At 46.7% G+C, this 16,326-nt stretch overlaps 2 protein-coding genes across 2 annotated transcripts; both read left to right on the top strand.

The window, feature by feature from the left end:
- Window positions 1-1,629: 1,629 nt before the first annotated feature.
- Window positions 1,630-8,118, top strand: TMED2 (transmembrane p24 trafficking protein 2). The gene is made up of 4 exons (XM_064726964.1): window positions 1,630-1,862; window positions 3,018-3,210; window positions 5,496-5,603; window positions 6,638-8,118. Exons 1-4 carry the CDS (start codon window positions 1,683-1,685, stop codon window positions 6,760-6,762), a joined length of 606 nt encoding a protein of 201 aa, XP_064583034.1. The 5' UTR covers window positions 1,630-1,682; the 3' UTR covers window positions 6,763-8,118.
- A 598-nt stretch (window positions 8,119-8,716) lies between these two features.
- Window positions 8,717-16,183, top strand: DDX55 (DEAD-box helicase 55). Its single transcript, XM_064726708.1, has 14 exons — window positions 8,717-8,833; window positions 9,072-9,122; window positions 9,209-9,295; window positions 9,877-9,968; window positions 10,062-10,124; window positions 10,722-10,871; window positions 11,353-11,542; window positions 11,679-11,761; window positions 12,185-12,316; window positions 13,237-13,329; window positions 13,951-14,065; window positions 14,715-14,883; window positions 15,229-15,521; window positions 15,893-16,183. The coding sequence occupies exons 1-14, from the start codon at window positions 8,726-8,728 to the stop codon at window positions 16,055-16,057; spliced, it is 1,791 nt and encodes a 596-aa protein (XP_064582778.1). The 5' UTR covers window positions 8,717-8,725; the 3' UTR covers window positions 16,058-16,183.
- Window positions 16,184-16,326: the final 143 nt, after the last annotated feature.

Here is a 16,326-nt window from a genome sequence, read left to right as displayed (position 1 = left end):
GAATGGGAGGAATGAACGGTGAGAAATGTAACACTGTAGCACCAGAAATGCAACACTGTGACACCAGAACAGCTTTTTAATGCAATTCTGTCACAACCTCGGGTACAAATATTGATCTTTTCATGCCCTTTCAGTAGGCAGCCAGGAAAGGAGCAATCAATCCCCAAATACCTGAGCCTGGCAATCAATTGCCTAAGTTACAGCAATAACTCAGTGAAAATATATGTCTATATAACATCCATGAAACTAATTCCCAAAGTTGGACACCACAGGATATTGCACAAAGTTCCAGGAGTGCAGGGGGATGAATAATGGTGTAGTCATCCTTTCCTGGCAAAGGTGCTTACACAAGGAGGAGGAGCAGCCTGAGCAGAATCTTGGAGAACACTCTGCAGTACCTCAGGGGAGCAGCTATGCTGTGAAATCATCATTTTGTCCAAGTTAGAGATGAGAAAAAGAGTTTTTGCCACAAGAATTTGGTACTACGTGAGTTCCTGTTGTTCTGTGGGTAGAGGGAGAATATAACAATGTAGGGAACACGTGTGGAAAGACTAAAACTACAGCTGAGAAAGGTGAAAAACCAGCACAGTTTGTGGCGTGGGAAGCAGCAGGTTCGATGCTGGCCCGATCCAAACTCATGGAAAATGACTTGGCAGGAAAAGTCTCTCATCCAGGCATGTGTGTGACCTGCAGCTCCTCAGGCTCAGCCTGTCTGGCAGATTTTGTCCACACTTGTCCCCACCCTGTGCGTGCCCTGACACGGCAGCTCTGCTGGCCCACACCTGGAGCAGAATGTGCTGATGGAAATCTGCCATTTGTGCACATAAACGTGTCTGGGTGTCACCACGGCTACAACAACCGCGCTTATTGGCAAAAGCAATGTAAAAATATTTCAGTGGAAAGCCAGATTGTGTGTTAGTCTTTAACTCTTCCCCACATCATTAAAACAGCTAGTCGCGAAACAGGCTGCCTTGAGCTCAAGTATTAGCTTCGTATTTCAGTTTGGGAGGTTTAATTGGAAATTAGCGCTTAAGCATGGTCATGCAAGGAATGGGTTTTTAAACAGTTACTCTGGGGTGAAGCAGAAACTGGACGTGCCATGACTGTGTTTCCTTAAGCGTGAACCGCCCACAAGCTGGGCTTCACTATTAACATCTTAAACGTTGGCTGCTCCCCAAATATCTCCCTCGCTGCCGCAAGTTCTGATTTCCCAATTTTAGCAGCGGCCTCGGCAGCGGTGACAGCCGCGGTGACAGCCGCCCTGCGTCCCTCTCGCCTGCCCTCATTGCCCCCGGAGCCGCCGGGACCCCTCAGGATCCGCCCCCCCCTCCCCATCCCCTCAGCCGCCGTTTCCCGCCTCCCGCGCTCTCCCCGCCCCGCCCCGTTGCAGGGCAACGCCCCCTCATTCCCGCTCCTCGTTCTGATTGGCTCTCGCGGCCACCGCCCCGCCTTTTCTCCCCGCTCATTGGCTGCTCCTGCGCGTGGGTCCCGCCTCCCACGCCGCGCGGGCGCTGCCTCAGCGCCTTGGCGGTCCCGCTGCCCTCTGTCTCCCGGCGGCCGCCGTAGCGCAGCCCGTACGTGGCAGCGGGGTGGCGGCAGCCAATGAGAGGCGGCCCCGTGCGCCGGAAGGGGCGCGGCGCGGGCCGGAAGCGCCGCTCGGTGCCGCCGCCGGTCGCTCCGCCATGTCGCCGGTGCAGGCGGTGCTGGCGCTGGTGGCCGCGCTGGCGGCCCCGGCCGCCGCCTACTTCGTCAGTATCGACGCGCACGCCGAGGAGTGCTTCCTGGAGCGCGTGCCGTCCGGCACCAAGATGGGGCTCATCTTCGAGGTGGCCGAGGGCGGCTTCCTGGACATCGACGTGGAGGTGCGGCGGCGGCGGCGCGGGCCGACCTTGGGGAGCGGGGCCGTCCCGGGACCGGGCCCGCGCGCTTCGGCTCTGCTGTGTGCGGGGGCCCTCGGGAGCGAGCGGGGAGCGGGGCCGGAGCCGCCCCCGGGCCCGGGATGGTCCGAGCGGGGCCGGAGCCTCCCCCCGGGCTCGGGGCGGTCCCGCCGCGCCGCGGGGGCTCCGTGCGGCGGCGGCGGCGCTCAGGGCTCAGCGTGGGCGGCTCGGGCGGGCCCGGTGCCCGTGCGGTGCCACCCCCGGCTCCGCCGCTCGAGGCTCGCTCGGGCTGTTCCCCCTTCCCGTGGGGATTCCGCCCCCGCCGCGCTCGGTGCAGCCTCGGCACCGGGAATTGTGTGGCGGGAGGAGCGCCCGCGGTTGCTCTGGAATCGGTGCTTCCCCTTGAACTGAAGGTGTTGTGTTTAATCCCGGTGGTTGCATCGGGGAAGTTCTGAGCTAATTCTGATCTTCAAATAGGAATCGAATCAGGAGATGCCGAGTACGAATTGATTTAATCTGTTAGAGAGCAGAGAGGGTTTTGTTCGGGCTGTCACAGACCTGGGAGTTGTTGCTGAGAGCCCTGTAGCAGTTGGGAGTGACACAGGGCTGGGACACAGCACAGGGCTGGCAGCTCTGAGAGCCCTTCCCGTGTCCCTTGTGGAGGCTCAGCAGCAGTGTGGCCCGATGGGATGGGAATTCAGGATCACAGTGAGAGCTCAGAATTCAGGTGTTCAGTACTTTTGAAATGGTAACTGCAACAATGCCCGACTGTGTGTCTAAAGTCAACTGTAGAATGGCTTTTTTTCCTTTTTGTTTTCCTTCAGACATCAGAGATAAGGTTTCCCCTGCAGTTGTTAATTTGCCAAAGAGCCAGGCTTTGTGGTTTGCTTGCTCTTGACTCCTTATCTCGACCACAGGAGGCCAGGGAGGGAGGCTTTTCACAGCTTTCCTTACCAAGAACTTTGTGGGGTTTTATAAAAGAGATTTCTGTGTGGGGAGCTGCACCAATGAGCTGTGGGAGGGAGAGATTGGAGTGTGCCAAAGCAGCCAGATTGCAGATGGTGCTGGTGCCTGTGATGGTGCATTTGAGAGCTCTGTGTTTGGAATTCAAACCTGTGACCCTCTGTTTTCCCCACACAGATCACAGGCCCTGATAATAAGGGGATTTATAAAGGAGACCGGGAGTCCAGTGGAAAATACACCTTTGCTGCCCACATGGATGGAACCTACAAGTTTTGCTTTAGCAACAGGATGTCCACCATGACTCCCAAGATAGTGATGTTCACTATCGATATCGGGGAAGCTCCCAAGGGGCAAGACATGGAGACAGAAGGTGAGGAAGAGTCCTGGGAGGAGCTCAGCTCCAGTTTGGGAGCCTTTCCCTGCCTGCATGACTTGGGAACTTGTGTAGGGCTCTCAGCATTCCCAGAGAGTTCCTCCAGGTGTGGTTAGCTGTTTTCTTGCACAGCTAAAGTGGATGTTTTTAGAGCTGGTTACACAATTTGAGGCAAAATCACCAGAGAGGCCCATCTGCAGACACTAATCTTCCATCCTTTAGCCCTTCATCAGTGCCATCCTCTGATTCCTAGCAGGCTCAGCAGAGTGGAGCCTTAGTTATAAATGTGCTGATAGGAAACTCCTCCCATAGCTGTGTAAATGACTGTTTTATCTGCAGCCTTTTGTCCTGTACCTGTGTTCATCTCTCACACTTTCCTCTAGGTGGTGGAGATACCTGGGATGGTATGTGGACTGCTTTTTGAAAGCTCCTTAGCATCTTGTCTCTGGCACATGTTCATTCACTAACAGCTAACTTGGCTTTTTCTCTGTAACATTGGTTTGGAGCATGGGAATGTCTGTATTTAATAAACTACCCCAAAGGTCTGATTCTGAGCAATGCTGAGCACCTGCAGGCTCCCAGAGGCAGGTTTATACCCTGAGCAGCTCTTGGGATCAGCTCCTTGCACTGAGGGCAGTTTGCCTTCAGGTGGTTATTCATGGCTGACAGAGGGTTTAATCAGTTTAGGTGAAATTGGGCTAAAACATTGAACATCCAAGAATGCTGGATGGTTTTGGCAGTGTTTGCCTTCTATTGCTAAAGGGGGTGTTGAGTAATCAAAAGCTTTAGGAGGCAATAAGCTGCTCCTAGGTTATGAATTATTGCTGATGTGTCAGGGGAAAAACTCAAACTTGTCATTTGCTGTAAAAAAAATAAATATATTGCCTAGCAAGTTATAAACTTCATTTATAAATCAATGACTGTAGCTAGAAAGGGCAACCAATTCTTGTTTTCTGTTTTGGCAATTAAATAACTTGGGCTTGATTGAATACTTGATGTCACTTAAAAAATAGCACATTCCTAACTTTGGATTTTTTTAAAAAGAGTCACTTAAATCTTTTATTGAGTCTGCCTATATCTGTTGTAAGGAGTATTAGTGCAATAAGACAATTTCTGAAGTGAATTTTTGGAGTGTTTTTAGACTGTCCCTGCAACTGTAGTTTCTTCTCTTACCAATAAACTGCACTTGCTGCAGTGACCAGCTGGCCATGAAAATAAGGGATTTTAGGTACAGGGAAAGTGAGTGTGGTTTGCACAACTATTGAGATTTTAACTGTAACTTGTATGAGTGTCATTCTCTGGTCCTCTCTTTTGACTGTTCCCCACAAGGTGTGTGTTTTGAATAGCTCTATTTTCAGACTGTGATCTGAAACACTTAATTTTCAAATAAACCTGTAGTAAGGTAGCTTCCAAGCCAACTGTGTCCCTTGAAAGGAAAATATGTTGGGTTTTGTGACTTTTAAAGAGAGCTGATTGCCCAGGGTGTATCTGTGGAGTGGAACCTCAACCTGATGCTAGAAAACTTTGCAAATGCCTTGCCTAATTTATAAATTTCTGATGGACAGATATTTGAGTGTGGATGTATTAAAAAGATCCTGTGATTGGCAGTCAAACCACTAAATCTGAGATCTCTGAGCCTTCCATTTGCTGACCTGTCTCAAGCTGGTTTTGTGCTGCTGGTTTGGTATTTAACTCCTCTCCTGCTTTCACAACACCACAAGTGAGGGCTGTGCCAGCCCCCCTGGGCATTGTGCCCCCTCAATGCTGGGTTGCAGCTGAGCTTGAAGATCACAGGATGGGATTTTTTTGCTTCAGAAAGTGATCTCATGATTTGCCAGCATCATGATCTTGAGCTAAATTCTCAGTCATTCTATTTTTGCAAGCTTAACAACTAGGAAAAGCTGTCATGTTAAGATAATTTGCTTGGAATATATTGGATGATATTGGCAAAATAGATAGTAGTGTGTGGTATTGATCTCGTGCATTCTTCCATTCTGTTCTCCTGGAAAAGTGTGTGCACACTGGAAATGTGGGCTCTGTGCTGAGTCTGAGCTGTGTCTCCTCCTGTTGGATGTGGAGAAATGTTCTGCCACTTGTTAAACACCACGGAGACACGTCAGGGAAAGTGCTACAGAAACTGAGCTTGGCTGTCAGGGTAGGAAGTGTTCAGCTGTACTGCCAGACCTACAGCAGGAAATTACCTTTAACTGCTCATAAATCCATTGAAATCCTTGTCTCCAGTCATTAACAGCCTTTCTGATGCTTCTGAAATTGCTCTGCAGCTCACCAGAACAAGCTGGAAGAGATGATTAACGAGTTAGCAGTGGCCATGACAGCAGTGAAGCACGAGCAGGAGTACATGGAGGTGCGGGAGAGAATACACCGAGCAAGTAGGTGCCAGCCCAGCCCCTGCCTTCCCCTCTGCTCTGACCTGGGAATGGCCATTTAACACCACTCCATGAAACTGTGCCCACTGACTTCAAAAGTAACCATGTAAATCCTGCAGGGCCTGACACACAGTAAAGAATGGAGGTGGTGCTTGCAGTCATCTTTAAATTGGCTTCCCCTCGTTGTTATACAAAATAACATTTGCTTAAGTGATGTAAATTCTGCAGTTGTTTGGATGGTGTTATTTAATCCATGTACAAGGGCAGGGTGAGCCATGGGATGGTTTTAAATTGAAAGGGAGGAGGTTCAGATCAGATACTGGGGAAAATTCCTGCCTGGGAGTGTGGTACAGCCCTGGCACAGCGTGCCCAGAGGAGCTGTGGCTGCCCCATCCCTGGGGGTGCCCAGGGAAGGTGCCCCTGCCCTTGCTGGGGGGTGAGATTGGATGAGTTTTAAGGTCCCTTCCAACCCAAACCATTCCATGATTTGGTTCCCAAACTTTGGTTGAACTGTTACTTCACCCTTGAAGTGGATGTGGTTTAATAATTGAGCCAAAGTCTTTTTTAAATGTTTTGTTGAAATAGAACAAAACTACTGTTACTTTCATGGGTGAGAATCAAGGGCAAGTATTTTTCATGTGAAAACACAACATTATATAAAAGCACTGTCTCCTCAATTATTTGAAGCTATGAATATCTCCAGTTTTGTGACATTTGTTACTAAAAATCTGAATGTTTAGAACCAAAGATGGTGACCCCTCAGAGATCAGCAGTTCCTGCTTGACTCTGAAAATGCAGGTGGCTTTGTTTGGCAGCTCAGATGCCAGAAGGGTGGGCAGAACAGAGACAGATGCTGCAGTGCATGTCCAAAGTGGGTTTAAAAACAAACTGTTCAGGAAAATCCCCCTCAGATCTCATCTCTGTGATGACCTGACACAAGCCCAGTGCTTCCTGTGCAATGCTCAGATTCATGGCAGAATGTTTGCAGTTTAAATGCTTTGTTACTAACTACTTTTTTCTTTTTTTTTCCCCAACAGTTAATGACAACACAAACAGCAGAGTGGTTCTTTGGTCATTCTTTGAAGCCCTTGTACTAGTTGCCATGACACTGGGACAAATCTACTACCTGAAGAGGTTTTTTGAAGTCCGAAGGGTGGTGTAAGATCCTTCTGTGGTCTCAGATTTCAGTTCACTCTCTACCAAACATCCTGGTCACAAACTAAAAAAAAAAAGTCATTTAGTTTCTGAACCCTCTTTACTGAACTGTAAAACTTATTTGCTTATGTTCCTTCCTAGTTAAGAAAAAAAAAAAAAGGAATTGTTTTTATATATCTTCCGTAGCAAAAGCTGTGCTGAAATCTTGTCACTTTATTGGCATCATTTTGTTCCACTGAGATCTGCCCAGTCTGTGTGCTAAGCAAGGTCCAGGCAAGCTGCAAACTCTGTAACTCACTCCAGTAAGAAGCTCTTCTGTCCTTTCTGACTTCTTTCCCTGTTTGCAGAAGCACTTGCCCTTCTGCCCAGGGAAACGGTACAAGGCCCTAAGGTGACTGTTTGCATCCTCACACCCTCAGCCCTGCAGTAGGTGTTACCAACCTGAAATAATCCCTTCTCCACTCACAGAAACTGCCAAGGAAAAGCTTAAAATTCATACCTAGTTGCTATTTAAAAGATAGTCATCAGCAACTGTCTTAATGATACCAACTTCTTCCCAAAGTTCTTTTTAATTAAATAGTTGATATAAAAATGCTTTTTTTTTGTTCTCTGCTCATCACCAAATGTTCCTTACACGGTTTTTAGTCTCTCAGAGGTTTTATTTGGAAGCCAATTGTGTGCAGTGTCTTGGCAAACACTGGTGAACCCTTTGGCTTTTGCAGGTCCAAAGCTCAGACTGTTTGCCCGGTGCCCAGGGCAGAAAGTTCAGGAATTCTGGGTTCCTGAGGCCAGAGGGTTCTGGATCCTGGGGGTTCAATCCACGCTATGCAGCCCTTGTATTTAAGTGCAGTGGCAAACTCTGCCATGATCTGATCAGAATTAGCATAATGCTAAATACTGGTGTGTTTTCTTTTTTCAGGCACATGTAGATTTGTTTTTGTACAAAGTTCCTTTCCTCGGTTCTCTGATGATTGGTTTAAAAAATTTAAGAAGCGTCTGATGTGGGTGCTGAGCCAGGATTATGTTGTGACTGATGTATATTAGTTGTAATCATTTTTGGGGGTGGGGTGGGGTCTTTTCCAGGGGGGATCCTCTACAAGTAACACACAACAGTTTTGTACAATTAATTTAAAATTTGTTACAGGTTTTCATGTTCCAGGTAAAGTTTTTTCAACCTCGGGCAAACACTTGCAGCAGTTCTTCAGAGAGGTGGCTGTTACACCTTATTGCAACTGTTGTGTGCCAATATTTTTGTGTAAAACACTGAAAATTGAATTCTAAGATGTACATTTAAAAAATTGCTCGTGAATCTAAATATGACCCAGGTTCGATAAATAAACAAATTCTTTAAAAAAAATAAAAAGCAGCTTTGTGGTTTTTTTTTTCTTTAATACCTTAAGGAAGTACAGATTAACACAAAGGGGTTTTTATAAATTATTTATTTAGTAGTGGCCATAAATTGAACCACAAGAAGTTCCATATCAATGTGATATGAGCGCTGGAAATGCCCAGGGAGGTTGAGGATTCTCCCTCTGTGCAGACATTCCAAACCCACCTGGTGTGTTCTGTGTCACCTCCTCAAGGTGACCCTGCCTGGGCAGGGGGCTCGGACTGGATGACTCCAGAGTTTTCTCACAATCCTAACGCTTCTGTGATTATCTGCTTCCTTAAAATATCAGGAATTTATCCAGAGTCCATCCAGAATAAATATCAGGTAGCTCTGAATGTACAGCTTAGGTTTGGGGTACTCGGGTGGCACAGCGCTGCTGTAAGACCCTCAGAAGTACTCACTGCGATAGGCAGCTCGCCATAGAAATGGGAATTTTTGGTTAAATCCGAAATTTGTTTTTCGCGGAGGAGGTGGGGCATGGCGGAACTGATGTGCGGCGGAACGGAGGTGCCGCGGTTGTGTTTCCGCCGGGGCCGCCGCGGGTGCCGGTGCGGGGGAGCGGCGGGGCGGTGGCACCAAGATGGAGGCGGTGTGTGAGGGCGGCTGGGGCTCGCTGCCGGTGCCGCTGAGCCCGGGCGTGCTGCGGGCGCTGCGCGAGCTCCGCTTCCACCAAATGACCCCGGTGCAGGTGCGGGGCCCCGCGGCACGGCCGGGGAAGGGGCGACCGGGCTGGGGAAGGAGGGCGCGGGCGGTGTCAGGAGCTCCGGGGCCGTGGCGGTCGCAGCAGTCCTGAAGCCGCATCCGTGATTTCCCCACCGGCGCTGCCTGGGTGATGTTCACAGCGAGCTCTGATGTGTCAGAGGAGTTTCACCTCTGTGAGATTTATCACCTCTTCCCCTGCTCATGTGGTGCTTCTCTTTTTTCAGTCTGCGACCATCCCGCTGTTCATGAGTAACAAGGATGTGGCTGCAGAAGCCGTGAGTGCTTTCCCCTCCTGCAGCTCCTTTTTTCCAGCCCTGGCTCTGGAGCTGAGGGAGGGCTCACGCTGTTCCCGCTCTCACAGGTCACAGGCAGTGGGAAAACCTTGGCGTTTGTGATTCCCATCCTGGAAATCCTTCTCAGACGGGAAGAAAAGTTAAAGAAAATGCAGGTGAGATTAAAATATTCAGTACTGAGTTCATTTTTATGATGTGCCAATAAGATTTGAGAACTTCAGGAAAATATCTATAAGGGAAATTGCCTGCACACAGAGTGACTGTGTGCTCAGCTCTTTGGTGTAACTGTAACAATAAACTGTTTAAAACCTGGAAATAAAATTGAGGTGCTCTCATTGCACTTAGGTACAGCTTCTCCTCTGGCAGAAACAGAACAGGGCTCTGAGCTGTGAGAAAAATGTCCCAAAATATGGAATACACTGATGCACTGCAAGTGAGATTTGAATGCTTTTTAGCACCCATTGACCTTGAATTCATTTTAGTGTGCAGGGACCTTCAGTGTCATTTGCTGTTAAATGTCATTGTTGGATGCTGCTCTTTCAGCAGAGACATTTTATACACTGATACAAAGTCTTTCAGAGACATTTTTGGATGTTTTTTATGCTTTATTGTATTTCTATGGAAACGTTTTGTCTGAAACCAGGCTCAAAACCATGGCTTATATTCCCTTAGCTTGAAAGGGAAGATTCTGCCCAAATCTGTCTTTATTTTCTCCCCACAAATTCCTGTTTTTCAGGTTGGGGCTATAATCATCACCCCAACCAGGGAGCTGGCCATTCAGATTGATGAGGTGCTGTCACATTTCACCAAGCACTTCCCCATGTTCAGGTGGGTGAACTTCAGCCCTTCCATGGCCACACTTCCTTCTGTCACCCAGCAAAACTTCCAGGTGACCCAAATCTTTCTGTTTCCCTGTTTCAGTCAGATTCTTCTCATTGGAGGGAGGAACCCCATGGAAGATGTGGAGAAGTTCAAGGAGCAGGGGTGAGTTGTGTGTTTGTTTGTTTGTTCAGTGTCTCAGAGCTGTGGTTTTCTCCTTGTCAGGGCTCTCAGCCCAGAGCTGTGCTCCTGCTGCTGCTGCAGTGGGATGTGCTGCCAGAATCTCTTGGGGTGAGCTGGGAGATTGTGGGGTCTGTTCCTGGAGTGAGGTGCAGCCCTTATGTGACATCAGCTCCATTTCTCTGCTGTTTGGGTGAGGAACAGCTGAAAATGCCTTCAGTGAATATTTCACTTCTCCCTGCTCATTAAATTCCTGGAATTGTTTGGTGCTGATGCTGATGATGGAGTTTTGGAGGAGCCCTATTTGCCCCTGGCTTTTGCATGGAGGCACCAAATATTCCTGCAGTGATAGCTGCTCTCCAAACTTGCAGATTATTTTCTAAACTTTTATTTTCTAAACTTTTCTTTCACCTGGGCATCCCCCCCCGCTCCATGCCACTGAAACATGGTGCAGTTAAAGGTGACAAAATGAATTGTTTTACTGAAGAGTACAGGGCAGGGCTGTGCTGTGGGAGCAATGTCAGGAGTTCTCCCAGATTGCTGCCCCTGGGTGAGGGAATTTTTCTGGGTGTGCCCCCACAGGGGGAACATCATCGTGGCCACCCCGGGCCGCCTGGAGGATCTGTTCAGGAGGAAGGCAGAGGGGCTGGACCTGGCCAGCTGTGTCAAGGCTCTGGATGTGCTGGTGTTGGATGAAGCTGACAGACTCCTGGATATGGGCTTTGAAGCCAGGTATTGAAATAATAAATTTTGGTGGTTCTTCTGCAGTTTTAAATGAGTTGATGTGTGGTGGATGTGAATGAGCGTGGCCTGCAGTGCCCTCCAAAGTTAATTTGTTCTGTTTTTTGAAATTTCTGAATTTGTTCTTTCATCTTTGTTCTGTAACTACACAAAGCAGTTGCTAAGGGGGAGGAGAATCAGGAATATGGATATGGAATTTCCTTTGTTGAGATGTATGTTAGCATATCTCTATTAATAAATATCATTATTCACACTTCAGAATGGTTAAAACACTTTAACCAATAAACTTTGATCTCTCTTTTCTCTGTATTTCTGAGAGAAATTGAGGTGATAGCTTACCTCTCTTTCTCTCAGAGCTAAGGTAATTATTTCAGTAGCAGTTTGATGTGATAACAAAGCCTATTTCCAGTGCTTGAAGCTCCTCCTGAGGGAGGCCTTGGGCCAGTTCCATTTTCCCTGTGCTCCCTTGCAGCCTGAACGCCATCCTGGACTTCCTGCCCAAGCAGAGGAGGACAGGGCTGTTCTCAGCCACGCAGACCCAGGAGCTGGAGAGCCTGGTGCGGGCCGGGCTGCGCAACCCCGTGCGCATCTCGGTCAAGGAGAAGGGGGTGGCAGCCAGCAACACCCAGAAAACCCCAACCCGCCTGGAGAACTTCTACATGGTGCGAGCCCGGGCTCCCACTGAGCTCCCTGTCCCCTCTCCTTTCTTCCAATAAGATTTTAAGTCTTGGCCACTTAGGATCACCTTAACAGGAGAGCCCAAGTCCATTTTTTATGTTTTTCTTTTGCATTTTTTAGATCTGCAAGGCAGATGAGAAGTTTAACCAGTTGGTGCATTTTCTTCGGCAGCACAAACAGGAAAAGCATCTGGTCTTTTTCAGGTAATTCTGTTTGTGTTTCATTGTGAGAACAGTTTGGTTTTTAATTACCCAAATTCCAAACCTCTGCCCTTTGTTGCAAAGGACACAACCATTTTCAAAGTGATTCATTTTGAGAGCTGTTTTTTAGAATATGGTGCCTAAAAAGAGATCAATCATTGCTTTTTGTCAGGATTGTGTTATTAACATAAATTTTATGCATTTTTAAAGTAAGACATTATAGATGGTTATATGTTAACTATAAAAATGATGTGCATTTTTAAATTAAGACATTATAGATGGTTATATGTTAATTATAAAAATTATGTGCACGTTTAAGATAAAAAAGTGTAAATTTTTGAAAGGGCTTGGGAAACTCTAGCTTGATTAAACCTGATTAAAAATGCAGCATAACCTTTTGCTTTATGCCTGTCCTTATCACTACAGCACATGTGCCTGTGTGGAATACTATGGGAAGGCTCTGGAATCCTTAATTAAGCAGGTGAAAATAATGAGCATCCACGGGAAGATGAAGCACAAGAGAAACAAGATTTTCACGGAGTTTCGGAAGCTCCCGGGGTGAGAACGGGGCAGTGGCTGAACAGTCAGGGGGAGGTGGTTGTGTCTGACTCTGCTGCTGCTGCTCGAGTGGAAGGATGGCTCAGGGGAAGGATGCTCCAGGCTGGCTCTGAGTGTGTTGATGATATCACAAATTGTGATGTTGATGATATCACAAAGTGTGACCACAAACAAAGGGAGAATGGCACTGGAGCATCTGCACCCCACTGTAGATAATCCATGTGGCAGCACAGGAGGTGAGCACACTGCACTGGCACTTGCTGCAGTCACACATTAGCCCTGATGTTTAAACAAACTGGTAGCAAAAATCAGCTTTTCCTGATCATTAACCAGAGTGGAAACCAGGATGTTCCTTTGTTGGTGTATGAGCAAGAACATGGCAAGGTTTCTGTAATCTGCCCACAGGGAAATGTTCTTTGGCAGCTTTGCAGGATGCTGTTAAGAAACTCTTGCCTCATCAACTGTCATTTTTGTTATTGCATGGGACCCGAGTTTTAGCTTTTTATGCTATGAGAAAAATAATTACCAGCAGATTGTAAGAACAGCTGTTGAAAAGAACAGCATGGCAGTTCTGCTAAAATTGTCACTCAAGTCTTGGGTCTTTTATTTTAACATTTATTATAGTACATTCAGCTGTGGTGGATGCAGTGCTGGTTTAAAATTTGAATTTTTAATGGGGAATTGATTTGTCTTAGAAATGTAATATAAATCACAATAATTTTCAAAATGTTATGTAGAATTTTAGGTGGTGAAAGCTGCAATTACCTTATATTTTGTCTCTTTAAAAACCCCAAATGTTTTAAAATGTTTTAAAATGTTTTGTTCCTCACTCTCAGTGAAGGTGCAGAACCCACAGCTGTGAGGAGGCCTGCTCTTCTCAAAGGACAGGTTAATGAAAATCCACTTTTCCTTCTTCCCAGGGGCATTTTGGTGTGCACAGATGTGATGGCCCGTGGCATTGACATTCCAGAGGTGCACTGGGTGTTGCAGTATGACCCACCCAGCAGTGCCAGGTACGACTTCACATCCTGAGATCCTTTTCCTTTCTGTGTGGTCTTTTCTTTCTGTGCTTTTCAGGTCTCAGTTAGGAACAAAACGCTGCATAAAACACATCTAATCACTTCCTGGGGGTTAATCTTGGGGAACACAGAAAATAATGCAGGAGCAAGGGAGGCTGGAGCAGTGCAGGGTTTGTTGTCACTGCTGAGTGGCAGTGACTCTGTGGGGTGTAGGTGTCAGTCAGGGGTGATTGTCACAGCTCTGTGCAGAGGTGGGGTTGGGCTTTGTGTGAGAATATCAGAGAGAGTGAGAGGTGACACTGGGGTGAAGGAGAACAGAGATGAGAGCAGGGACTCAGCTCTTCAAGGAATGGTACATTGAAAGCTCACAGGAAAGGAGATTTTCTGTGGATTTTAACTTTTGCTGTCATAATTCTTCCTCCATCTTGCTCGAACTTCACTCCCAAAGCAGACACCCCTTGCTTTAGCCTAACAATTGAGTGGGATGGTCACACACCTCTTGTGTTACACCTTGCTCATTCCTGTTGGTTTGTTTAGTGTTTTCCATGCCACAAGATTTGCCCTTTTGCTGCCCAGTGCTTCCAAAGGCACTGAGTCTGTGCTGGGCTCTTGCAGTGCCTTCGTGCATCGCTGCGGCCGCACGGCGCGCATCGGCAACGTGGGCAGCGCTCTGGTGTTCCTGCTTCCCATGGAGGAGTCCTACATTAACTTCCTCTCAATCAACCAAAAGGTGAGCAGGCTTTTGTTCTACCCCAAAGCAGGAAAGAGCAAGGGCACAGACTTACTGATAGGAACTTTGAAATCTGAATTTGTAGAACTTGGGGTGATACACGTGGGTAATGTTTTAGCTGAGGTGCAGAATTAAAAGACAAGAGCTGCTTATTAATCACTAAATACAGCTGGAATGTGATTGCTCCAGTGTTAGGCACTGGGTTTGTAAGAGGAACATGCAAAGAGTAAGGAAAGGCCTTTTGTTCCTGGGGTGTGAATGGAGCATTTGCAGGAGGGCAGTGCTGGCTTAGGGTCCTGCCCCAGCAGCTCACACCCTGCAGCCTCTCTGCTCCTCACTCACAACTCCTGCAGTCTCCATGCCTGCTCCTGCCTGTGTGGGATCCATTGTGTGAGTTCTCTGGACACCTCCCAGTGAGAGCAGAGGTTGATGAAGCAGGAGATGAAGATGTTGCCTCTGTGGAGCTGCAGTGTGAGAACTGGAGCTGCTGTGTGGGGCTGATGGTCAGCTCAAGTGTTGGAGTGCCCAAAGGGAAAGGGGCTCAAACCTGACTGGGGATTAACTGGGCAAGAAGGGTGAGTTTGAGGTTTCACAGTGCATTCCACATCATTTGGGTGAATTTTGGTTTTGTTTATTTTCTGGTTGCCAGTGTCCCATGCAGGAAATGAAACCACAGACAAATGTGCTGGATCTTCTCCCCAAGCTGAAGTCCATGGCCCTGGCTGACAGGGCAGTGTTTGAGAAAGGGATGAAAGCCTTTGTGTCCTATGTGCAGGCTTATGCCAAACACGAGTGTAACCTCATCTTCCGGATCAAAGGTAATTCCCACCGGGGCTGGGGCCTCTCTCTGCTTTTCTCAGACAACTTTTGGTGTTGCCCAAAAGCTTAACTTCTGATTTTTGATCTCACATTCCCTTCCACCACCATCAGATTTTGACAAAACTCCTATTTTTTTTCAAGCATCTTGTTTCAAGAGAAAACATTTAAATATGGAGCTTGACCAAACTGATAAAAGCAGAAGTAAAAATGACTTAGTACTGTTGCCAGTATTAAGGTATAGAGTACAAACAATACTTTAAAATCATGTAGACTTTTTTTTTCCTTTCAGTTAAATTAACTTTTTATCCAGCAGGAAACTGACTTGATAATCTTTATTTCAACAGATCTGGATTTTGCCAGTCTTGCCAGAGGTTTTGCATTATTAAAAATGCCAAAGATGCCTGAACTAAGAGGAAAATGTTTTCCAGACTTTACTCCAGTCACTGTCAATACAGACTCCATTTCGTTTAAGGATAAAAACAGAGAAAAGCAGAGACAAAAGAAATTAGAAGAACTAAAAAAAGAAAGAGAGGAAAATCAAGGGAAAAAGAAATTTGTAAAGAACAAAGCATGGTCAAAGCAGAAAGCCAAGAGGGAGAAGAAGAAGAAAGTAACAGCTAAAAGGAGGCGTGAGGAGGTAACTGTGCCCATCCCTTAACTGATTTCTGTAGTTCTGCCCATGGCAGAGCCCTGGGATTTCAGTGTGGGGAACTGATGGCTGTAAAATAACATTTTAGGACTTGGACAAGCAAAGCTTCAAAAAATGATAGAGGTTTTTGAAGGCAAACACTAAAACAACTTCTCAGCACTGATGGTGGTCAGTAATAGGATTTTTATTTCTCAGAAGTGCAGAAATATGGCCTGAGGGTGCTTTTGTCAATTGAAATTATTATTTTCTGCTTGGATATTTCTGGCAAACTCTGACTTGTAATCCTCTCTTGTGTTCAACTGTGTACAATGAAAACCTTTTGGTGTTGTGTTTAATTTGTTGTTCTCAACTTCCAACAGGGCTCTGATATTGAAGATGAGGATATGGAGGAGCTGCTGAATGACACAAGACTCTTGAAAAGATTAAAAAAGGGAAAAATTAGTGAAGAAGAGTTTGAGAAGAAACTAACAGGCAACCACAGGCTCAAAGCAGAAACTGTTGAGGACATAGATTCTGAAGGCTGACAGTCACTCTAACCACATTTTTACATTAAAACACTGCTTATTTCAATAAAACCGGATTTCTATAAAAAATAGAGAACAAAATACCTCTATAAAAAGAGAACAAAGCTGATCTAATTTCTTCACAGAGACCTGGCATCCCTAAGGACACAGAGCCTGCAGTTGTTGAGAACAAAGCTGAAAGCACCACTCTGCTGTGGCAGGAGCTGCAGGGTTCCATCAGCAGCCTTGTGATGTTTTCATTTTGGTGTTTTCAAGTACATACCACAAAT

The sequence above is a fragment of the Zonotrichia leucophrys genome, chromosome 15 (genome assembly GCF_028769735.1).
Source record: "Zonotrichia leucophrys gambelii isolate GWCS_2022_RI chromosome 15, RI_Zleu_2.0, whole genome shotgun sequence".
NCBI classification, from domain to species: Eukaryota; Metazoa; Chordata; class Aves; order Passeriformes; family Passerellidae; genus Zonotrichia; species Zonotrichia leucophrys.
This window is presented reverse-complemented; position numbering and strand designations above follow the sequence as displayed.